This window comes from Brassica napus, chromosome A5, assembly GCF_020379485.1.
Source record: "Brassica napus cultivar Da-Ae chromosome A5, Da-Ae, whole genome shotgun sequence".
NCBI lineage: Eukaryota > Viridiplantae > Streptophyta > Magnoliopsida > Brassicales > Brassicaceae > Brassica > Brassica napus.
This window is the reverse complement of record NC_063438.1, coordinates 12,147,073-12,172,027: the sequence shown is the minus strand read 5'-3', so window position 1 is coordinate 12,172,027 and position 24,955 is coordinate 12,147,073. Positions and strand designations below refer to the sequence as shown.

Sequence of the window (24,955 nt, the reverse complement as noted above, 5' to 3'; positions counted from 1 at the left end):
TCTTAGAAAACACAACAGACCCACTCAGTTCATCCAACATATCATCTAATCTAGGTATAGGGTACCGATATTTGATGGTTATGTTGTTGATGGCTCGGCAGTCCACACACATGCGCCATGTCCCATCTTTCTTAGGCACTAGTAGGACCGGGACTGCACAGGGGCTAAGGCTCTCGCGGATGTAGCCTTTGTCCATGAGGTCTTGGACCTGCCGTTCCAGCTCCTTAGCTTCCTCAGGATTGACACGGTAAGCGGCTCGGTTTGGTAGTGGCGCGCCGGGTACAAGATCGATCTGATGTTCTATGCCACGGATAGGGGGTAAACCGGCAGGGATCTCGTCAGGGAAGACATCCTTGTAACGTCCCATGAGGTCTTGTACTACGTCCGGTACTTCAGGAGCTTCTAAACCTGCAAAACAACCTTCCTTAAAGATCATTAGTAGCACCTGTGTCTCACGTTGTAATGATTTAAGCACTTGTCCGGAAGTCATGTAAAGGTTAGTGTTACTTACCTGGCCGGACTGCGTCATTGCCTTTTGCATATCATGAACTTCTTGAGGGCTGAGAGGTGCTAGGCTGTGCTTCTTGTTGTTGTGGACGAAACTGTAGATGTTGGTGCGGCCATGGTGAAGTGTCTCCTTGTCAAACTGCCACGGCCTTCCGAGAAGTATATGGCCGGCTTGCATGGGCACAACATCACACTTGACCTGGTCTTGGTACTTGCCAATACTGAAGGACACAACAACTTGTTCGGCAATCTTGAGCTCAGTCTCATCATTGAGCCATTTGAGACGGTATGGTCGAGGATGGGCAGTTTTGACCAACCCTAGCTTATCAACAAGATACTTGCTAGCCACGTTAGTACAAGATCCGCCATCTATGATCAAACTACATACCTTGTGATCAACACTACATCTGGTGTGGAAGATGTTCTCCCGCTGGATGGTCTCTGGGTCAAAGAGGGTGCTAAGAGCTCTTCGGGTCACTAGCAGCTCGCCTGTCTCCGGGTAGTCGGTTACTTCTTCATCAGAGATCGCGGCCGCGGCCTCTGCCTCATCTTGGGATTCATACTCGCCATCCCCCTTTAGGACCATCACTCGTTTGTTTGGACAATCCCGAGCGTAGTGGCCTTTGCCCTGACACTTATAACAAATGATGTCACGAGTACGCAAATTTTGGGCTTGAGTCTTACCCTGCTCCGGCTTAGATGCATTAGACGATTCAGCCTGGTTGGTCTTGAATCGGCTCTCAATCTCAATCGTCTTGCCCTTGTCGCCTTGCTTTGAACCCGGTTGAGTCCAAGCAGGTTTGCTGCGGCTGGTACTGGCCGTCTTGCGCTTGATGTGCTGCTCGGCTTGCGTAGCAAAGTGCAATAGATCGTTGAAGTCTTCATAGTGTTGTCTCTCCACCTTGCGGGCAATGCGGTCTTGCAGCCCTTCCAGGAATTGGGACATCATTGTCTCCTCGGGCTCGTCGGTCTCAAGCTTATTCCTAAGTGCCTCGAACTCCTCAAAGTACTCCTCCACAGTCTTAGTTCCCTGCGTAAGTTTTTGAAAACGTTTTAGCACATCACGCTGGTAGTAAGATGGAATGTACCTCGCGCGAAGCTTGGTCCGCATCTCGGTCCAATTACGCGCTCTCCACACTGGCCCGGACTTAGCAACGTCTCGATCCCACCACGAAAGAGCATTGTCCGTCAGCTGGGCTGCTGCTAGGGCAACCTTCTTGGCCTCACTATATTGATAATAGTCGAAGATGTACTCCATGCGCTTCTCCCACACGATGTAGGCATCCGGATCAACCTTGCCGGCAAACGTTGGGGGATGAAGCTTAAGCGCCTTGCCTCCCAACCAAGGCTCTTCCTCCTCTCGGTCTCGACCTCCCCTATGGTCGCGGCCTCCTCCTACTTGGGCCCGGGGTCCTCGCGCGTTCCTCCTACCTCCCCGGTTCGGCCTCTCCTCGTCCTGACTGCGCGTATCATCGGTACTGTCCGCGTCCGAGTCAGTGTCATGCGGGTCCGGCTGATGCCTTCCTGGTGGTCGAGGTCCGTTGGGCCTGCCTCCCTGCCGCATCTGAGCAAGCTCGGCGGTGATAGTCCTAAGGCTCGCCCTCAGTTCTTCATTGTCAGCTAAGAGTTGAGCGTTTATGGCCGCTTGGTCTTGACCTACATCTCCCATAGTTCTCTGCAAAGAAACTCAAAGAAAGATTAAAAGGCAAGGGGGGTTAAATAGTTGCTTGGGTCGGATACTTTGAGTATCGACCAAGGCTAAGAGTAAATGCAAAATTTATGGTAAAAATCGAATCAAGTTAAAAAAAGGAAAGATGAATATTTTTTTTTTTTGACTTTCGAAAACTTGGAAAGAAAGTAAAACTTCTTTAATTTTTTTTAAATGCAAAAATAGAAAACTTGGAGAACAATCCGAAATTTTAAAAAAAAAGGAAAGTAAATTTTTTTTTTTTTGAATTGTGACGGCTAGGGTTCAGGAAGAACTGAGTTTCGCAGGAAACTTCAGCTCTGATACCAAAATGTTGTAGGCATGGGTCGTAGGGTCGAACGGACGGACGGACGGACGGACGGATGACCGATCCGCGGTTCAGCCTTGTCTCGGATGGATGGTACGGGCCGGCTCGTCTCTTGCTTGTGATCGAACCTGCAACAGATAGGAACCTTTAGTGAGTTTTCAATAGGAACAAGAACAGAACAAGATATGATTCTTTTGGTTTTTATAGAATTGGATGAATGAAATCTAAAAACAAAAGATAGAGAAAGGAGTAGATTGGCGGATGGAATCTGCTGCTGGACGTATGTCTCTCTCAGCGAGATGCCTAGGTCGGATAGGAGGATAGTTATGGCTCCGGCTCTTGTTGGACGTGTGTCTCTCTCAAGATTCAGAGAAGGAATGGAATGGATCGATGGACGCCACAAAGAACAATGGATCGGCTCTTTGATATGTCACGCGGCTGCTCTCAATGTTTCACACAACTGAAAGACTTAGGGTTTCTTTGCTAAAGCAAAACTCGATTTCATAAAAGACTTGCCGAAAATTTGGCTACTACAAGTGTTTAAATAGCTGTTCCTTAATGGACTCTAAAAGATAAAAAGGCCTAGACAAATGGCCATAGTCATAACCGAAATAAATTAAAGAAAAGCAATAGACCGGTCGCGGCTTGAGATGTCCGGATCAGAACTCATAGTATGCTTGCATGTTGCCTCATTAAAACCTTTCGGAAAAACCCAGTGGGACAAAACCCGATAAGGAAAAAGAGTACAACACATACTACTCCTTCTGATGAACGGCTACATCTCTGAACCGGAAGCAAGTTGGTTGGATGGATTGAGGATGAAGGTGGAAATAATCAGGCCGGCTTCATTCTGGTCGATGGAGGAGAATTGGCTTGAATGGAAGGAGTCTGGAACCTCTAATGGCTCGCTGGTGTCTTCAAGCTTTAAGTCGGCCAACTCCTGGATCAATAGTTGCTTGAATCCGGTTTGTTCCTGTGCAAGCAACTCCTGGACAGCTTTGGCAAATCCAGCTCTTATAACCCTTGAGCCGGACCTTGTGGTAGGACCTTTGCGGATGATGGGAACCTCAGTCGTGGGTACTACAACATGGTGATGAGAGATTGTGAGAGATGGTGAAGAGAAGCCTGAGAGATCGTAAGAGATGGTGAAGAGAGGTGTGAGAGAGATCTCGTGAATGAGCTTTCGGGTTAAGGGTATTGTTTTGTGATTTTTAAGATAGATCGAGGGTGTTCTTGTCTTTTGCACTTTTTTATCGCAGGTTTTTGGTCGCAACACTGAATTTTTCGGCGATCAAAATTTTTAAACGCGGATCGCTAGCGTCTGGTCGCAGCGATCGGTCGCATTACCAGCAACAGATAAACGAACAACGTTTAGACGCTGGAACTGGTCGCTGACGCTAGCGACCGCGAAACGAACAGGGCCTATATGTCAAACGTCAGGATCTCAAACTCCTGAACACCTAAAATGAGAAAGTTTATCATTTTATGTTGATCTCTAAAACTCACTCAAAATCTGCAGTTACGCAACATCGAACGTAGACTGGACACTGCCCACAAAAATTGGGCTTAAGATCCTGAAGTCCCAACTGCTTAGTATGTACTAGTTTCGACCGATGTCGAATAAATAGATCCAACGGTTAGGAAGAGATAAAAAAACGACATACATAAATTTTACCGTAAGACCAACCGTAGGAGATTATTCTGGTGGCCCCGCGTGTAATACAGAAGCGAGTCGGTGAAACAAAAAAGGCATCTCTCTCCCTGTTTCTGAGATTTTCTTCGGCTTTTTCGTCTGCCTCTGTGTCATTCTTATCTCAGATCCCGAAGAAAGTTTCCTCATCGATTCAAAGTTTGTGTGTTTGATTGTTTTTCGATGGGTTCTTCGTCGGGGCAACCAGAATTTGATTACTTGTTCAAAGTCTTATTGATCGGAGATTCTGGTGTTGGGAAAAGCTCTCTCTTGTTGAGTTTCACATCTAATACCTTTGATGACCTTTCTCCCACTATCGGTGAGTTTTATCAATCCTGATCGACCTTACTACCTATCCGTATGGGTTTTCTTTGCTTTGATTTGGATCTTCCTTTTCTAGGTGTGGATTTTAAGGTTAAGTATCTTACCATTGGAGAGAAGAAACTGAAGCTTGCCATTTGGGATACAGGTTTGATTTCTTAAATCATGATTTTGCTTTATTAGTATCCTGGGAAGAATTTCATGCAATGATTTGGATTCATGTAAATGTCAAATCTTGTGGTTTCAGTTTAAATTTTCACTTGATTTGATGCATTTTGTTTGTAATCTTCTTCTTCCCTTTTTAAGATATTGTGTGACTTATGATATTTGTCTTGCATTTCTATTAGTTTAAATATTAGTGAGACTACTCACTAGTGTCTTTTATTTAGAATGGTTAAGATACATAATTTCATGTGATTAGTGTGTTGTACTCAGAATTTTTAAGAGATTATTATCTTGTATTTAGGATAGTTAAGAGACTAGTGTCTTGTCTTTTGTATGGTTATTAGATGTCTTTTCTTTGGAATGGTTATAAGATTGGTGGTGATGTTGTGTATTCAGAATGGTTAACATGTTAGTATCTTGTATTTAATATGGTTACGAGATTAGTGTCACTGTCTTGTATTTTTCGTTCAGTTTTTTTTTATTTGGTGGTCTCTCATCAGTTGTGGGGTGTTTTTATCTGATCACTCAGCTGGGCAAGAGAGGTTTAGGACGCTAACAAGTTCATATTACAGAGGAGCTCAGGGCATAATAATGGGTATGGCTCTCTAAAATGAACAAAATCATTTGTTTATCTTTGATCTCCTATAGGCTACACACTTCATCAATGCTTTGTTTTTCTTTGTAAGTGACTTTTGGGATTTCTCCATTTGTAGTGTATGATGTGACACGACGAGACACATTCACAAATCTATCAGATATATGGGCTAAGGAAATCGACCTGTACTCGACCAATCAGGATTGCATCAAGATGCTTGTTGGGAATAAAGTCGACAAGGTAGGGATCTCTCTTGGCTAAGTGTCTGTCTACTATGCTGCAACTCTTTTGACCCTAATGTCATCTCCAGGAGAGTGAAAGAGCCGTCTCTAAAAAAGAAGGCATAGACTTTGCTCGGGAGTACGGATGTTTGTTTCTGGAGTGTAGTGCAAAGACTCGAGTCAACGTTGAGCAATGTTTCGAAGAGCTTGTTCTTAAGGTTAAAATCCGTGCCTTCCTCAGTTTTTTTTTTTTTCTGAGGATTAGTATGTCTAAGTCTCAGACCTTTGTGTACGTGCAGATCTTGGAAACGCCTAGTCTTACTGCTGAAGGTTCGTCTGGAGGGAAGAAGAACATCTTCAAACAAAACCCAGCACAAACAAGCAGTGCTTCTTCATCTAGCTACTGCTGCTCTTCTTAGACACGGCTTTTTGGTTTATGACATAAAGTACACTCTTGCTCGTCTTCTTGTTCTCGGTTTCTGTTTCCCAAAGATTATATGCAACATCCTGGATGTAAAAATCTTAACCCTAATTTCAAAGTTGTGATCCCTGGTTTTCTAGTCTGGTCTTATCTAAAAACAAAATGCTCTTTTTACTTAATCAAAGGCTTAAAAAATAACTGATAAATTGCATAGTTCAAAAGTGTAGGCAGTTTAGCATATATCTCTCAGGAGCCCGTAACCAAGACATTGTTATAAATCAAGAGCATGTATTTGTTAAATGGTTATACTGGTCGGTCCCGATCCACCTGACCCGCTCTACTCGCAAGAAAGCGCTCACTCTGCACTATGCTGTATAAAACCAGTTGCCTGGCTCAGACGTTTCTCTGTCAAATTTTTCATATCTTCCTGACAAATTTTCGGTCACGAACTCCTCGTTGCACGCAGTATATGAAATTCAATAATGTTGTTTGAAATGACTTCATCAACCTTATATTGATTTCAAAACGGATATTTTATGATAAAAAAATTATTTGATGTTTGTCCAAAAAATATAAATGATTTGATTTCAGAATTCTAATCCATATAATTAATAATCCACGTAATTATTTGAATCTCTATATTTTGAGAAATCAGTGTTTTTTTATGTATTGGTTTCACGTTAATTCTAAGATTGGTTAGTTACATTGTAAATAAAAATTATTATTCATAAGAGCTTTTTGTTATATTTCTTTTTTTTTCTTAATAATATTTTAAATGTTAATTTCGTTTTTAATATTTTATCACAAACCATATAAATATAAAAAAATGGAAATATCTTTAAAAAAAATTAGGTATAGACTATACATATTACGTGAATTCGAGAAGAAAAATTCACAAAAGGATACAAATAATTAGGATACTAAATGATCATAAAACCGATCCTATATCATTAAACTGAATAAAATGATCTAAATTCTAATACTATGTTTAATTGAGTGAAAACTTAGTATTTTTTAGAATAATTCTATATTTACTTGTTATAAATGTAAATTACAAAATGACTTAAAAATTTATATATAAAACATAACATTAATTATTTGTTATTTAATTTATGAATATTCAAATCTGTATATTCAAAAACATATTGGTTATCAGTTGTACAACCTCAAACCAAGGAACACTTCATTTTTTTCTATTTGTTTCTAACTCTACATCTATTAAATTATACATAAATTTATAAAAGATATATATATATATATATATATATGTTAAAAAAATCAGAAAAATACAGTTAACAAAATTATTCAAATACTGAATATAAGAAATTATGACTTAGTTCAGAATTAAATTATAAAACTAGTTTACCTAAAATAACAAAACGAATCATAATTTATACCATAGTCATATGTTTAATTAAGATAATAATATAAATATTTAAAAATATTTTTTTTTACTTATTTTTCCTACATATGTATCATACACCAATTTAATTATACAATAAAATTAAAATATTAAAAGAATTATTATAATTTTTATGATATACTATGTGCATGAGCACATAAGAGTCACCTAGTTCTGAATTAATATCCGTGCAATCCACTTGAAATAATAATAAACTAGATTTTGATCCGCGCTTAACAAGCGCATGTATTTTTTTGGTGACCGTAAACTCAAATATTAAATGAATTTATGTTTATTATTAGATATCTAAAATATTTAAAGCTGTTTTATTATAATTATTTCAGTCGGGTACAATGTTTTCATTGAGTTTTCATATCCGAATCAGACTTTTGGTCGAACCGTAAGATCTAGTAACTCATATATAGTGGAATAGAATATAATAAAATGAATATAGTAAAAGTATCTGAAAATCAAAAAGACCGTTATTAACCCACTGAGAAAAAATATAATTTGTTTTTTGTTTTATAAATTTTTGATATATTAATATATATTTGACTTGTATAAGAAATTTCTTTTAACAAATATTGTTAAGTTTATTTATAAATATATTAATTATCAATCTACCAAAATAGTGAAGCAAGTATTATTTTTTTCCTTTTTTAATTTTCTATCAAACTATTATCAATTTTTTTTAAAACAAAAATCAGTTTGTGAGAGATATTTTATTATTAGAAATCTATACAATTTAAATAATGTTACATTTATATGTATTTATGTATAAAATGGTCTTCATAATTTGGGATTTTGTAAAAAAAGGGTCTAAAGTTAATTTGGTTAATTATTTTTTTCTGTAACAAAAGTTAATTGGATTTATAATTTTATTTTCTGAATGGGTTGTATCAGTTAAATTATCTTTTTTAAGTTAAACGCCCAAAGCCTATTAATAATATTTATTTTGCTGATAACAAAGTGAGATTAAATAGGGATAACATATAATATATAAGGAAGACCAAAAAAAAAAAAAAAAAAAGGTCCAAACAACCTTTATAAGTAGATTTATCAAGACTACTTCCCTTTTAATAGAATAGATTTTGATTTATAATTTTATTTCTATTTATTTGGTATTATATTTACCAATTGATTGTGCTAAAATAATTTATTTTAACAACTGATTACAAAAATCACATGTGTTCAATTCTTTTCGATCGAGTAGCATGTACTGTTATCATGGTTACTACTAAGTTAAATTGCATAAGTTTTATAGTTTTATATATATATATATTTAAAAAAAAAGTAATTATCATCACTTTTAGGATTATAAATTTATTTAAAAAAAATTATGTATTAATTTGACATTCTGTTCTTTTTAGAATTAGTTATTTATTTTATTTTTATATTATTTTCTTATTTTATATAATTTTAGTTTTAAATTTGTTGAAATATGATATATTTTAGTATATATTATGATGTTGATTATTTAATTTGATAAACTAAAATTTATAGAATAAGATATTTTATAAATAATATAACTTTGATGTTTATTCTAGGAGTTGGCATGTCTTCGAAGAGGTTTCATTGTAAATCTGGAGGCAAGCTCCCAATTTTTCATCTCAGGAGAATACTCGGCCCGTCGAGAGACAGTTGTGGTGGAGTTTTTGCTTCGAATCTGGCATTGGTCGTGCGAGCTAAGGCGTCGACATACTCAAAGAATGGTTGCAAGAGCTTTAGGACATCTTCCTGGATGTGTTGAGTGAGAGGAACCGAGGTGATGTACTGGTGTTATGTGTATCCTCCACGCTCTTTCGGGTTTGCCAAGCTGGGTCAGTGGTGGATATTCTTGTTCCCGTGGTGTTTGCTTCATCTCGGGTAGACTCTTTCTCGTTTCAGGTGGCAGGAGATATAGAACTTTCTTGTGCGGATAATGGGGCTGGGGCCCTCTTGCTTGGGGCTGCTGGCTCAGTTGGTTCTCCCATTGTTACGAAATGCTTCTTTGTGCTGAGAGATTCCTGATTGGTCCCTACAGAAAGAGTCAAATGTTGAAGACTGAGTTTGGGACTTTGTTTAAGAAGTGATTAAAAGATAAACTAAGTTGGAAATCTCGTTTAGAAGTAAATCAAAAGTAAAGAGGAATTACAAATGTGGGACAAGATCAATATTAGAATCAAACTCGTTCTTACAAGATAGTATTGAGATCGCTAAGTATTCTATTCTCTCTTCGATAGAAAAAAAAAGTCAGTCTTTTGCTCGCTTAGCAAAAATCTTCTATTATAGACCTGGAATAAGACAAAAGACAGCTCATCGTCCTTTCTGATGAGATCATATATTCAGTATTTGTTGGAATGTGGTCACATATTAGCTGCAAAGCAGGCCAGCTCGCCTTGTCTCTAGGATTTTAATGCGAATCATTGTATCATCTGTACTCCTCTGACCGGTTAGCACCCCTGTCGCAGGCATGGGCTCGAACTCGCTGATAAGATGTCGCTTTCTATTATATTTTGCGGTTAGTACTTTGGTTTTGGGCCGCTAATGAACCTTGAATAAGTTGGACCGGGCATTGATTGGTGTGTAACCCACCTCCAAGAGAACTTAGACCTAACTACCCTTTTTTCCAGGATGCTGTGGCATTACAGATGCACAGCTTCAAGAAAGCTGGTTGAAGAAGCATACGCACGGGGTAGCTGCGACAGTATCACTTGCATTGTTGTTCGACTCCAGGTGTCTTGAAAAAGAACCACAGTCATACATAAATGCATCTGTCGTTAGCTATTGCCTTCTCTTTCCATGTACTCGTTATATAAATGAAAAAACATGATTTAATTATGAAACTCTATGCCCCCTAAACTGTCTTAAGAAATGGTTTTTATTTCTCAAAGGAACTGAAATACTGAGTTACTTCTAAGTAGTCTTCAATACATAATCAATGGCACTAGATATCTACTTATCTTTCTTCATCTGGTTCAGCTTCCTAGTATCACCATCTTCAATCTCTATGGTATCTTCTTCCTCTTTCATTGTCTTCGCTTCCAATAATTCGAGGAGACCTTTGAGTGCAATATCAGCATTCTTAGTCATCATGAGCTGCTGTGTGACTTCAGCCGGAGTTACACTCACCTTAAGGACGAGCTTCTCAATGGGATCAAACAGGACATGGTCATCAATCTTGAGGTACAAAGCGACAAGCTTCTTGAACACAAAGGGTGTGCAATAACCCATGAGAATGTGAATGTCCATCCTTCCTGGCCTCAGTAACGCTGGATTGAGCTCCCCCTTGTGGTTGGTTGTGAAAATTATAATTCTTCCTTCTCCGCAGCTCGACCAAAGCCCGTCTACGAAGTTCAACAGACCAGACAAAGATACCTGTCCAGAAGCAAAGACACATAAGCTTCAAAAACATTGTTTAATAAGACAGCAGTATTTTTTCTTTTTTTTGTTGGTATAACTTACCCGCTCACAATCTTCTTTCGTTTCCTTGATCTGGCATTTACAAGAAGCACCAGATCCACAATCAATGTCTTCAATGAGAAGAATTGACCGGTTCGGGATGGAGGTGAGAATCTTCCGCAACTCACCATCGTCTCTAACGCTTTGAAGCTGGAGATCATAGATATCGTACTTCATGTAGTTAGCAATAGCAGCCACCATGGAGGATTTTCCAGTACCCGGTGGACCGTAAAGAAGATATCCACGCTTCCAGGCACGTCCCACGCTTTTGAAGAAGTCTTTTCCTTGAGAGTACGCATCAAGATCGTCGATTATCCTGGTCTTGAGGTGCGACTCAATGGCTAGGGTATCGAAGGTCGTGTGGTGCTCGAAAATGGTGGACAACCAGCATGAATTTTGCCTGTCGTAAGTGTAGATCTTGAGACTCTCGCGCAGTATGTTGTCTGCCGATTTCGTCAAGTATGTGAAGTATTCTGTCATTATCTTCTTACGAAACTCCTTCTCACATGTCAGATGAAAGAACCTATAACATAAAACAAGTGTAAGAACAAACAGAAAAAAAAAGATTACGATTACAGTCACGGAGAAGATACAAAATACACAATGTACCGTTTCTCGTAGGGAGAATTCTTAGTTTCAACAGAGTGTAGAGTCCACTCAAGATGAATCCCTTCAAACTCGTCGGTGATATTTATATCTATAGGGATCCCTAGTTTCGGCTGAGCCTCTGGATTCTTTAGATTACTCGAACCCACAACGATATTTCCGGTGGAGAGTCCTGATAGAAGTGTTGGCAAGTAAACTTCAGCCGCACGGAAAGTTATGTTCTCAACCGAGTCCCATTCTTTCTCGATCACAAAAGTGAACCTCGACGGAAGGTAAGAGGAGAAGAAGAAGTCTACAACTTTCCCAGTGATGTGATCTTGGATTCGCTTAGGCACAATGTCGTTGAAGATTGTGCGGAAAAGCATCATTATTGCAGAGAATGATGTGTAGAGGGAGAAAATTGCTGATACAGAAGGTGCTTGATTATACAGAGACGCCATTTTCTGTTTGGACGAGGATGAAGAGTTTAGAAACGCAGAGATACTGTGTTTATAAAGAGTTGGAGTGATCAACAAAAAAGTTTGCATTTTCAGCATTTAATTTCAAGCTATCCAAGTTTGGGCTCAAGAAAAGAAAAATGGAAATTCTGGATCAAAACTATAAATGGAATGTGCTAAAAGTTTATGGAATTGTGGAATATATAAATGATAAAACTGGAAACTGAAAGAAAAGAAGATTTGTTGTTGGAAATTGAAAAATAATATATAAAAGAAGAATTGAAAACTTGACAACTGTTTTTTGTCCTAGAATATATTTAATTTTTAAGATTTTTTAAATTTTATTAAGTTATCATCCATTAACTTAAAACTCATTATTATTTTATACTAACAATTCCAATTTGGTCGAAGGTTGACTTTGATTTTTACTTTTGACCAGTGGATTGACTTTTTAAAAAAAATCTTGATCAGACCAGTTTTTAACCATTCGAAGGGCGTTATTTATGACTTAGAATTTTGTCCTGATTTCAGATTTGGAGTCTATTTGAACAGTTGGAGTTCATAGACACCACTTTTCTATATTGATAGTGAGGGTCTATTTCTGAACCTCTGGTACTTGCCTAAGGACTTTGAATATGCATACTTTAGTTCTAATATGTTTCCGTCCGTGTGAAATTGAGTATGTCTAACGTCTGTTTGGCGTCTTCTTGACAGTTATTTAAGTTCTTTGCGTAATCCGGAATAGGGAGTCAGATAATTCAACCTTGCTTGCGTGATCTAATTTGATATATATATATATATATATATATATATACATATAATATAGTAGTATTTGTGGTGAGGCAGACTCAGTGGAGGCAGAGGTGAGTTCCTGCACGTTGGAGTCTGGCTTATGGCCTAGCAGGCAGAGGTGATGCACGCTAGTTTTTGGGTGGGGGTACGACGTCTGAGTTCGATCCACGTTGTATCTCTGAGATCGATAAAGCGTCTACGGGCGGTGTGTATGGGCACTAGTCCCATGCGTGAATCCTACATATAAGAAAACTTCTATCGGGGGGTGATACCGGGCACTATCTCGGCTGTTGGTCCGTTAGCGAGCAGACTATATATATTTATACGCTTGGACCGTGGTTGTTTCTTGGGTACTTTAGGTGCCATGCTTGTAAAATATTTTGATTAAATTATTTATATTCGGAGTGCTATGTCTGTGTCTATGGACTCCGGAATAGCATCCCATACCTCATTAAGCGACTTTCATATTTTTCACCCCTCTCTTTTCTCCATTTAAGGTGAGATAAACAATCATGTGATATTTGCACGGACTTGGTGACACGTTGTCCTCTAGATAGGACGTGACGGGTGTCACATGTTTAGTCTCATAGTATTTCAAAATTTTCAACAAAAAGAGGCTATGATGATGAGGAATGGACGGACTAGGATTTTGTTGGTTCTAAAATATAAAGAATGACACAGGGAAGCGAAGATTCTAAAGCAACAAGGTGGCAGATGATGTTTGTTTCTCCAACATAATAATTTGAAGTTATGGCTTTATTTGTTAAAAAAAAGGAGAATGGTCAATGCCATGGACAATGACAATAAACATCTAACACTATTAAAAGGGGGATATGAGAGTCCCTGAACCTGTCCACGTCAGATTTTATAATTAGCCAATGGGAAGTAGTTATTTTGTCATGTAATCCACCTGTTGTGTTCGGCAATTGGGCTCCGAATTTTGATATTTTTGGGCCTGATCTTTAATTTATCTCGGCCTGTTATAAGATGTAAGGCGTACTCCTGATATTCTCTCGATCTCCGAATTTGACTTCCGTCGCCTCTTCCTCTTCTTCGATTATCGTCTCTGCATATCGGTTTCATCCAATTACTTCACCATTACTCCCCTAATCAATCATTTTTCCATCTCATTCAATGGATTCTTTTCATCTTCCTCATCATTCCTATTCCTATAAAACTCCTTTTCTTAGATTTTCTTTCAAGTACGATTGATAAAACTCACACAAAATTTCACTCACATATTGCTTCCAATGGAACCTAAAGGCAACCCTAACGTCCCCGGCGACCGCAAGATCAACAAAAAGACCGCCGCCTCCTCCGCGACTGTGAAACCAAACAGCAAGTCCCCTGCCTCTTCTCCGATTGTTTCATCTGCCCTTTCGATGAAATCAAAAGCCGAAACCGCTCTCATTCATGAAGAGCAGGGGTCGTATAGACCTCCCATTCATGCCGAAAACCCGAATGTGTTTAAAGCTTCTAACGGACATGAGAGATACAATAGGTCTACACGTCAAGTTGCTTCTACATTGGGTTACATTCTTCAGATTCTTTTTCAAGTAAGTGCCAAATGTGCTTAAGTTACTCGGTGTTAGGTTTCTCTCTGTCTCTCTGAACATGTGTTTTTGGGGTTTGTAGACTTGTGCAGGAGCTGTATTGCTTACAGATGGTGTGTTTTGGTTCATTATCTACCCTTTTCTCACTTCCAAAGAATTCAATCTAGATTTTGTAAGTTTTAACACACATTTTGTCATTTGTCTCTGATATGTTTAACTCTAACCAAACATTTTTTTACGACAGTTCATTGTAATAAAGCATTCAGTCAAGCTGTTTTCCTCCTCGGTGAAACATTCTTGAACTCTTTGGTTAGTATATGTATCCTTTCCTTATTCAAAGATAATAACATGATGATGGTTATAGTGTTGATGACATTGATGATGATTTCTTTGTTTACGCAGTGGTTCCCATTGTTTAGGATTTCATACTTTGTGTTATGGACCGGTGTATTCGTTATACTCCAATGGATTGTTCATGCTTGTGTCTCCTTCTGGTAACACTCATGGTTCTATCCTTCTTTACATGATTCTGTAAATAGATTAAGTATAACAAATGTGGCATCTATTTGTCCAGGTGGCCATACCCTTTCTTGGATTTGTCATCATCCTACGCCCCTTTACGTTAACGTTACTCAAACTCATCTCCCCTAACTTATATCGATTATAACAAAATTTTTAATTGATGTTGTAGGTATGCTGCTGTTGGGTTGATGCACGTACCGTGCTTTGGAGTCTTTGCTTTGATCGTGAAATTGAAGTACATGTGGTTCTCTAAATGTTTCTCAGAAGAACCATAGCTACGAATAGTATATATAATCGAATGGTTGATTATATTCTTGAACAGAGTTCAAAGAAAGCTTATACAGAGAGATTCATGTACATATACATGTTCTCTCCTGCCTTCTGTATCAATTTGTTTTTTGTAAATGACTTAGAAAGCCACTATGATTATTGTTGTGGAGAGTAGTGAAAACTACTATGATAGCCTGATGAACAGTGTCATTTTCTTTCTAGCATATCTCCATCATAGATAAAATTCTCTTAATTTTACCAGAAATGTAATAATAGTGGACAGCATTTGAAAAGAAGGAGACACCATAAGTTCTTTCTCTTAATTAATTATGATTTCTTAAGAATAAAATAGAGATTTATATAGATCAGTTTCAGTGATTGAGAAATGGTGTGGTGAAGCAGTGGAGTTGCAAACTAACAACTGATACGGTGACTATCTTTTTTTTATAATCAAGTAATAAGAACCGGACCGGCTGATAAGATTAAGAATGGTGATAAAAACCAACAAGTTCGGTTTGAGAACTGGTCCAGTTTGATATTAAACTCTGATTTATTTTTTTCAAATTCAAGTTAAAATTGCAAATTAGAAAAAAAAAATTCATTAGAAACCTATATTATTTTAATATCTATTTGAATAAATTAGGTTTCCATTATATTTTTATATTATTTTTGAAGTGTTCTTTTTATTTGCATATCATTTTAGCTTCTAACAATGATAAAATGTCTTATAAAAATAATTATATATATATATACTTAATTTAAGATTAAATTAAATTTACAACCCAGTTTGACCGGTGCAACCATTGACCTAACTGCAATGGCAAGTCAATGTTCGGTTTGGTTTTCAAAACATTGATGGCGAGAATAAAATATCTTCCCGTTTATAATAAATAAAATAAATAAACATTATTGATAACAACAAAATATATACAATCTTAAATTTATATAATATCATTTTAAATTTAAATAAAAGTCAGTTCATTGTCTATACTTAACTTTTCAGATTTTGAGAGTGATTATTTTCTACCAACATTTTGAAGATAGAAAATATAAAACTACAGATGAAAATATTACAATAATTATTATGTAAGTTATTTATATCAAAAATAAAATGAGGGTTTTTGTAAAAAAAAATTAGAAAAACTATATTTTGTAAAAAAATTGTTCATTATTAGTATTACATATGAAAATTTTACATGCATTAACTACAATGATTTTTTCAATCATTATCTTTTCTAATTAATTTAGCATTCCATTTCTTCTGGATTTTAACTAAAATTTTATTATACAATATAAAATACATATAAGTAAAATGATTGGAAATTTGTTTAATAGACTAGCCGCGCGTAGCGCGGCAAAAAGATCTAGTGTTATATTAAAGAAGTGTTTGGGACAGATTTCAAGTAATAGATGGATCGCATCGAATGATTTTTTTTGAAAAAAATGCATATATTTACTCACAAGGATTTAGAGCCATAATAAAGATCTTACAAGACCAAGAACGAAACGAAGGAAAGCTAGCGAATCAGCCTATCCTACGAATGTGTTCGGAAGCACCATGTTACTTCTGCTTCTATTAAAAGTTCTTATTAACAACATGTTTGATGTATCTTATGTTTCATTTAATCTGTTATATTGATTTGTTATCAATAAAGTTATATGTTATAAAAAATAGAAACAAATTTAAATATTTATACTATTAATCTCATCATTATTTATTTATGTTATTGCTAAAGTACATATCATTTTAGAAAATTTATGTACATATCATGTATGTCTATTATTAAAATTTTATATTCATGCAATTGAGTTGGATAAAATAAACATATCTCATTGATTAATACTAAAAAGGTAAAACCTCTGAGTTAAAAAATTTGTGCTTTTTTAATGGCAGTTTATAAATTGATATTAGTAATGTTTTTTTTTGACAACAGAGAAACTACTCTACGAGGAATCCACCGGTTCATGTAGCCAAACCGGTGGTATTGAATCAACATATAACATAGCTGAAGGAGAACTCCTTGCACCACGTGCAAGCTTGTCCGCCATTGTGTTTTGTGTCCTTGTAATATGTCTGATCTTGAAACTAGGGAAGAAAGTCTTACTGCGGTTAAATTCTTCCATGTGTGTAGCAAACGCTGGCCAATCCTCAAGTGAGGACACCATCTTCACCAGTTGAGAAAAATCTATCTCGAACACTACATCTGAAAACTGCAGAGTCTTCATGCACTCCATAGCCCAAATCAAAGCTTCACATTTTGCACATAGAGGTGATAAGCTTCGTCGAAGATTCATTGCCCCCATCATTACGCCCGCTGTCCCCCTCATTCAACAGTACCAACCCTGTCCAGTGAAGACATCTTGCTCCCGCCAAGCCCCATCAACATGACACACTCTTGTATGCTCCATTAATTGTCCCGTGACACCTGGTTGGGCATTTCCATGCTGGTCTGGAACCAATACTTTCGCCTCAGCCCATAGGGTACTTTCAACTTCCACTCTTTGCAATATTTCCTGAGGATTCCCATCCTTGTTCTGATAAATCTTGTCATTTCTATTCTTCCATATATACCACATAATCCAGGGAAAACAATCAGAATCAAAATCCTTTGGAATCCTCCAAAAAAGATAGTCTAAACTGGTGTAAACTGAAGAAGATGGGAATATTCTCGGAGGCGAAGGAATCCTAGATAACGCCCAAGTTTGTAATGCTGGTGGGCATTCAAAGAGAACATGATTTATCGTTTCCTCCTCTGTTCCAAAAATACTACATTGTAAATCACAATCTATGCCACGTGACTTCAAATTCTTGGATACCGGTAAAGTCCCAGATAAAACTTGCCAAACGAAATGTCTTAGTTTCGGGGAGCATTTAAGTTTCCATGTAAACACAAACGGTGGTTTAACGTTTGGTCCATAAATTATTGTCCTTGGTCCCCTATCTAGATATAATGACTCTGTCCTGAAACATGATTTAACCGAATATTTACCGGACTCTGAATACATCCAACCGGAATCCAACCAGACGTATCTGGCCTCTGTGTCCTACTCACTGCTATCCCACAAATGATCTTTACATCATCTGGATGATTATATGCATTGAGCAAATCTACGTTCCAGGATCTATCAACTGGGTTGATGAGATCTTCCACCTTGAGAGATGGATTTAAAATTGAATTTGGTTTTTTGGTAATGCTGACCTCGGGCGAGGAGCATGAATCCATGGATCATTCCAAAGAGAAATTGATTTTCCAGACCCTACTCTTTTGATTAGCCCTTTTTTAACCAGAGATCAAGCTGAACATATGCTTCTCCATCCATAAGAAGATGAGTAAGATCTGTGATCATCCAGAGGATGAGAGTTCCGAAAATATCTTCTTTTGAAAACCTTTGAAAATAAACAATCTGGTTTATCTATCAATCGTCATAATTGTTTGGCCACTAAATCTGTATTAAAATCTTGGAGATCTCTGAAACTTAGGCCACCCTCTTCTTTATGTATGCAAACTTTATCCCAAGAATACTAGTGTATACCTTTTTTTGTTTCCCCCACTGCTCCACCAGAAGTGCGCTAAAGTACTAGTAATTTTCTTGGTAACCCCTGTCAGAAGTCTGAAACATGACATCACGTATGTTGGCAAAAGTGTGGCTGAAGATTCTATCAGCACCTCACTTCCTCAGGAACCTTATGGCCAAAAAGTATCGATGATTTCGAAAAATTAATTTGTTGTCCTGATACCAACTCATAGTCTTTGAATAGCCTTGCAAAAGAAAAGACTGTCGTCCGCAAACAGTAAGTGAGAAATTGGTGGACTTGCCCGTGCTATCTTTAAACCTGTTAAATGTTTTCTCCTCTCCTCTTTCCGAATGTTAGCAATAAGAGATTATGTACATACGATGAATAAGTGTGGGGACAACGGATCCCCTTGTCTCAGTTCCCTCTCTGGAACTATATGTCATTTCAGTTGCCTGTTGAGTAAAACCTTGTAATTGACCGACGATATACATCGCATTATCAAAGCTACCCAGTCAATAGAAAAACCCATTTTTAAAAGAAGGCTCTTGAGAAAAGGCTATTCTAGTCTGTCACACGCCTTTCTCATATCTGTATTGATCGTTAAAAACTTATCCTTGCACGCGTTATTGGTGCGTAACCCGTGAAACATCTCCTGTGCAATGAGAATGTTATCCGAAATTAACCTGCCGGAAATAAATGCCGATTGAGTCTCCGAAATTAAATTTGGTAATAAGCCTTTCAACCTCTGGCATAATAGCTTTAAAATGATTTTATAACCCACATTGCACAAACTGATGGGTCTAAGTTCGGTCATCCTACTTGGTCTCTCTGTCTTCGGAATGAGACATATATTTGTCAAATTGAGTCTATCATCAAAAATTCATGTCCTTAGAAAATCATTAACCATGGAGGCTACATAATCCTTAATTGTTGACCAAGACTGTCGATAAAAAGTGCAGTCATCCCATCAGGCCATGGGCTTTTTCCGGATGCATCATAAATAAAGTGGCCCTTACCTCTTCTTCCGTAGCCATAACCATCAGCCTGAGATTCTGGGCATCCGTAACCAAGGTCGGAATTTCCTCTAAAAAACCTCGGACTCCGCTGGAGAGGATGTACTAAACAAATCCGTAAAATATCTAACCGCTACTCCTTCCACCTCTTGTTCTGAATTTACACAATTGCCCTCCTCATTGTGTAGACCAATTATCAAATTTTGAATACGTCTTTGTTTTGTCGAAGCGTGATAAAATTTTGTATTCCTGTCCCCGAGAACATGCCAATTAGTCCTGCTCTTTTGTTCCCAATATTGTTCTTCATCTCGATACGCATTTTGTAATTTTCTCGAAACCTCCAACACCTCTTCATGGGATTTTGTTAAATGATTTTGAATTTCCTCAAGTGCTCTTTGGAGGGAATCTATTTTATCCTTCCCATATGGCGGATTAAGTTTCCTCCAGGCTGAAATCTCGTATCTACGCCAATGTATCTTGTCCACAACTCCTACCCTTTCCCTTCCGCGGTTAGTGTTCCATCCCCATGTGATTGATTCCATAATACCATCTTCCCCAATCCAATTCTTATCAAATCGAAAAAATCTTCTATATTTTATAATTTTATCCTCAATTGTTGCTACAGTGGGTCCGTGATCTGAGGCAACCATGCACAAATATTCAACAAAAGAACAAGGGAACAAATTATGCCATTCATTATTCCCCGGGGCCCGATCCAAGCGACACTTAACAACTTGACACCATCTCCTCCCACTCCATGATAGAGTATTTCCTAGACTAGAGAATTCCATAAGACCACAATTATCTATCATATTGTTAAAAGCCACAAAAGTATCAGCATATCGTAGGGTACCGCCTTGTTTCTCATGATTACACCTAATCTCATTTAGATCTCCAATAATAAACCAAGGTTCATCCGGAGAGATACCTATTCTCGTTAATCTCTCCCAAACTGGATCTCAAAGATTTTGGTTTGGTTCACCGTAAACGAAGGATATAAAAATCTGCTTGCCATTATATTCCGTTTCAACATCTGTAATCATATTATTACATGATACAATATTAACCTTGTAACTAAATTTATAAAATAACGCCAGCCCTCCACTTTTACCTTGAGGATCAACCGTATGGAGATGACAAAAACCAAAATAAAACTGAAAAGATTGTACAAACTCAAAATTTTGTTTCGTCTCCGATAAAAACAAAAACTCTGGCTTGTATTTGTAATATATTTCCCGTAAATAACTAATAGTTCAACTGGTTCCAAGACTTTGATAATTCCAACTTAAAATCTTCATATTTATGGTTGTTATCGTGACTCACCGGACCTTTTAAATCATCTCCTATAAGAATGTTTCTCACATTTACGTTCCAATAGGAACCGAGTACAAGATTTCTCATACCAACTCCAAGACATACAAGAAAAATTTAAGCAAACCAGGTCTTGTCCAAAAAACACCCGAACTACTTTCAACCATATTATTGTATATGCCCTTACAAAAACCACATTTGTTAACTCAATCACGTGCAGTACTGAAGAAATTAATAAACAGCCTCTATAGCCTTGACCCCCATGAGAGCCAGATGTGAAGATCATAAAGACTGGATCAGTTTTGAAACTTCTCACCGAGATCGTGATACCTCGCAGTTGATAACAAACCGCCACCCACCCAAGATGAAACCGCATAAAGCACTCTGAACCATAGAGAGCCGAGTAGTGATTGTCAAACCAAGACATCAACAAGCATCATCCCTCGTCTACCAATACCATATGATACTGTGTGTTAATGAAGCCATTGAAGTCATAGTGCAGAGCAAGAGCCAGAGAAACTTCCCCGCAGATACCACCAGTCACTTTCATCTGGTTTAGAAACAAAACATACCTAAGTATAGACAAATCTAAGCTTAAATCAGCAACACCATCATCACCACTGATCGTTAAAACTAACAAAACACTCTTAGGAAATCCCAAAGGATCACAAGACACCAATGGAACAGAGACACAAATGAAAACACCCCGATCTATGATCCATCCATAACCTCAAAAGATATCTCATAAAGTAAAAAATACTCCTGCTAAAAGCATCTTTAGACTCCTCCCCACTCAATACAATTCTGAGAAAGCCCCAAACGTCTAGTAATAAACCGTAGTAATACCAAGGACGAAAATTACCAGAGAGATTTAAACTTGAGATCACTAAAACCCAAGTCCTAAATTCATTTCTATCAGCAAAGAAAACTTGCAGCTGACCCACACAATGGCCTTGATGCATAACCACAATAGTAGGGAACCCTATTCCATCATTACCTCTTATCTCCATACACCAATAACCCAGATAAGTAAATATAAATGCACCCAATTCTTCCTGCTTATAACTATTCTCTAACCAACAAACATGCAACATATACCATGAACACACTTTTCTGCTTAAGCGTAATATCCTGTTGACTTGTATCCCATTTCTTAAACAATATTCTCTGTCAAAAAGAAACACTAAGAAAGCATACCTTTCTTTCAAATACAGAACCACGGAGATTCCTATGTAGCCTCTCCCGTCCAACATCATCCCCAATGAGGAGAAGCAAATGATCTTCGTCATTACACCGCCTCTCCTCTGATCTTCGTTTGATGAGACCAAACTAGGTTTATGCACCCATGAGAAGAAAGTGCTCCAAACACTCCGAAACCTTAACGATAACCACCACAAACACCATAAGTCTGGAGTAACGAATTTGAACCAGAGCCCAGAGTATTTTTTTCCAAATAAAGATCTCATTGACATACCATTGACGAAACCAAACCAACGACGAAACAAAAACATCGTATTAAAACCAACTGCCCATTCAACAAACAGCCAAAGAGGCTAAGATAGAAATATAAAGAAACCAAACCACTAGGACCAGACTCGATTCTATAGGACTTCATAAGTGAATCCATCATTATTCAAAACAGAATTGTTTTTTTTTTTGGTTTATATATTTTGATTGATTTAGAAATCCATATAGTATTTATAAATCCAAGTAAAATATGCAAATCCGGAGGTTTTCCCTCGGATTTGGGTCTTTGTATTTTTAACTAAAAAATCCAAACAAATCCATTCAAATTTATTATTAAATCAAATATATTAGTAAATCTGTACGATTGAATAATACTTGATTTGATATAGAATTTATGAATCATTGAACCAATAACACATGATTTCAATACATATTTGAAAATCATAAAACCAATAACAATAGATTTAGTTCAGATTTTCAAATCCATTAAAATACAACAACCAATAACTCCTATTTAGAAAACCCAAAACCCTTCATCCTGATGAGTTCTTTGGCTTAGTAATGTTTATTGGAGATATATGAAGTTTATAGTTCCGGATAAGTATTTATTGGAGATATGTGAAGTTTATAGTTCCTGACAAGTATATGAATTCAAATACAATTTTAGAATTAATATAAATGTCCAATATTAAATTTGGAATAGTATGAGAAGATATAAATATTAAATTCGAGCTGTTAGCACATATTCGGACTGTTAAGTAATTTTACTCAATGTATGTGTCCTGCGATTAAAAGACCAAAATCAAACTTGGATAAATTATTAAATAAAATATTTTAAAATGACTTAGTATATCTTAAATTTTTTTTATCTAAACGTGTAAACAGAATTTTTAGCCATGTTATAAGAAACTAAATCAATCAAAACAAAATAATTTTATAACATTTTTTCAATCATTACATTATTTTATTCATAATGTAATTTGACTTAGATATAAAATAATTCTCAGTTACGAAGTCTTCACTAGCTTTTGTCAAATTTTCAAAGCTTTCTTGCATTATATTATCAAATGATCTCAAAAACACTCACATTTATATTCAACTTCACACTCCCACTTATATTCACTCTCTTACTTTCATTCTCATCTTCACCCTCACTCTCATTTTCATCTACATCCTCACTCTCACCCTTGTCCTCACCCTCACCTTCACCCTCACTTTCACCCTCATCCTCACCCTCACACTCACACTCACCCTAACCCTAACCTCACTCTTACTACCCTCACTATAATAATATTTGTTGAATATGTCATGTTCCTGATCCTAGATAGGATCGTCATATCAGACCATGGGACGAGAGAACGTTCAACAAGTCGAGAGATATTAAAGCAAGTGTTCCATGGTCTGAGTAAAAGGGTTAACTCCGAAAAAGATGAAACTTAACCAAGGAAACAAAAAGATGTGCCTCAGTCCGTGGATCAGTCCGTGGATCAGTCTGTGGAACCAGACCAGCATGAAGATCAGGGCGTCCCGAACATTTCAACCGAGGTTCACTCTTCTGACTGTACCGGACAGACTGATCCGGCCGTGTACCGGATCTACCCGCGTACGTCCCGAATGGAGCTTCGACTAAATCCTCGACCAGACGACCGAACTGACCGAACTGGAGCTCGTCTTGTCCGACCTTCTCAAAAATCCAAGACTGATAGTCGAGCCAAACTTAGCCTGGGTCATGAAGAATCCGTGCATTCTCACTTTTGGTCCGTTTGGTTCATCCCGACTATCGTGCCCTCGACCTTGCCTCCGTGTTCGATCCGTTCATGAACTTTGATCATCTGAATTTCTCTAAGGCAAGGATTCTCAAGCTGTTAGATGACTTGGACCGCTCTTGGATACATTCCGTTCGTGAAGGACATCCGGCCGATCGTACCGTTCGACCCGCGTGCATCCTTCCCCTTACCGCATTGGACACAGCCAGTTCAGATGAACCTGGACAGTAGCCGAACGGTCATCTTGACTGGTCTTTATCAGATTCCGCACCTTTGACTCCTTTATGATCTTCTAGTCAAATTTATCTTTTCTATGTCTTGCTTTTCCACAATTCTCATTATTGTCTTTGATTACATAACTCTATAAGTATGTAACCTCTTCCATTTGAAAGGATAATCGATTTTGTCTTGAATTTTCTGAGTTTAACTCTTTGTTCTTTGTAAGAACTTGTCTTGTTTCTTGGTGAGTCATATCAAAGTAAACACTTCCTCAAATCGTTGGACTAGTGAGTCATATCAAGCAACGACGAGAGAACCTTCATTTGGTGGTCTTGTGAGTCATATCAAGCACCATTGGAGTTGGGAATATTGGAGGCCTTCCGCAACCTTCGTGCGACCCTTCAATCCATCCAGTTTTCCATCCGGAGTTCATATCAAATCCGTACCAGTAGAGTGATCCGTTCCTTGGGTCCTTCACAAATGGAAGTGATGAAAATAAGCTGGATCGAGCTAAAGAAAGAGTGAGACTAGCTAGACGAGCTGGAATAAACTTAAGTCCTAGCTCAGTCTAGACAAGTCAGCTAGATCATCTGACAGTCCGAGCTCAACTAGCTGGATCAGCTAATTGGAAGCTCAACTCAGCTAGGAAGAATGTTTGGCAGCTAGGTCAGTGGGTCGGGTTCGGGGATGTTATGGACCAAAGG

The 24,955-nt window shown here is 37.5% G+C and overlaps 3 protein-coding genes and 1 pseudogene across 4 annotated transcripts; 2 read left to right on the top strand and 2 right to left on the bottom strand.

The window, feature by feature from the left end:
- Positions 1 to 4,187: 4,187 nt before the first annotated feature.
- LOC125609629 (ras-related protein RABC1-like) lies at positions 4,188 to 6,074 on the top strand. 2 transcript variants are annotated; one of them, XM_048781163.1, is made up of 6 exons: positions 4,188 to 4,531; positions 4,613 to 4,681; positions 5,228 to 5,293; positions 5,412 to 5,533; positions 5,604 to 5,732; positions 5,814 to 6,074. In XM_048781163.1, exons 1-6 carry the CDS (start codon positions 4,396 to 4,398, stop codon positions 5,931 to 5,933), a joined length of 642 nt encoding a protein of 213 aa, XP_048637120.1. In that variant the 5' UTR covers positions 4,188 to 4,395; the 3' UTR covers positions 5,934 to 6,074. The 2 variants fall into 2 exon arrangements, with proteins under 2 accessions (XP_048637120.1, XP_048637121.1); XM_048781164.1 differs by lacking the exon at positions 5,228 to 5,293 and having other exon boundaries at positions 4,268 to 4,531.
- A 4,105-nt stretch (positions 6,075 to 10,179) lies between these two features.
- LOC106408747 lies at positions 10,180 to 12,464 on the bottom strand (annotated as a pseudogene).
- Positions 12,465 to 13,863: 1,399 nt separating this feature from the next.
- Positions 13,864 to 14,963, top strand: LOC125575413. The gene is made up of 4 exons (XM_048779001.1): positions 13,864 to 14,169; positions 14,249 to 14,338; positions 14,569 to 14,660; positions 14,858 to 14,963. The coding sequence occupies exons 1-4, from the start codon at positions 13,864 to 13,866 to the stop codon at positions 14,961 to 14,963; spliced, it is 594 nt and encodes a 197-aa protein (XP_048634958.1).
- A 1,939-nt stretch (positions 14,964 to 16,902) lies between these two features.
- LOC125608586 lies at positions 16,903 to 17,262 on the bottom strand. The gene has a single exon (XM_048779000.1). It carries the CDS (start codon positions 17,260 to 17,262, stop codon positions 16,903 to 16,905), a length of 360 nt encoding a protein of 119 aa, XP_048634957.1.
- Positions 17,263 to 24,955: the final 7,693 nt, after the last annotated feature.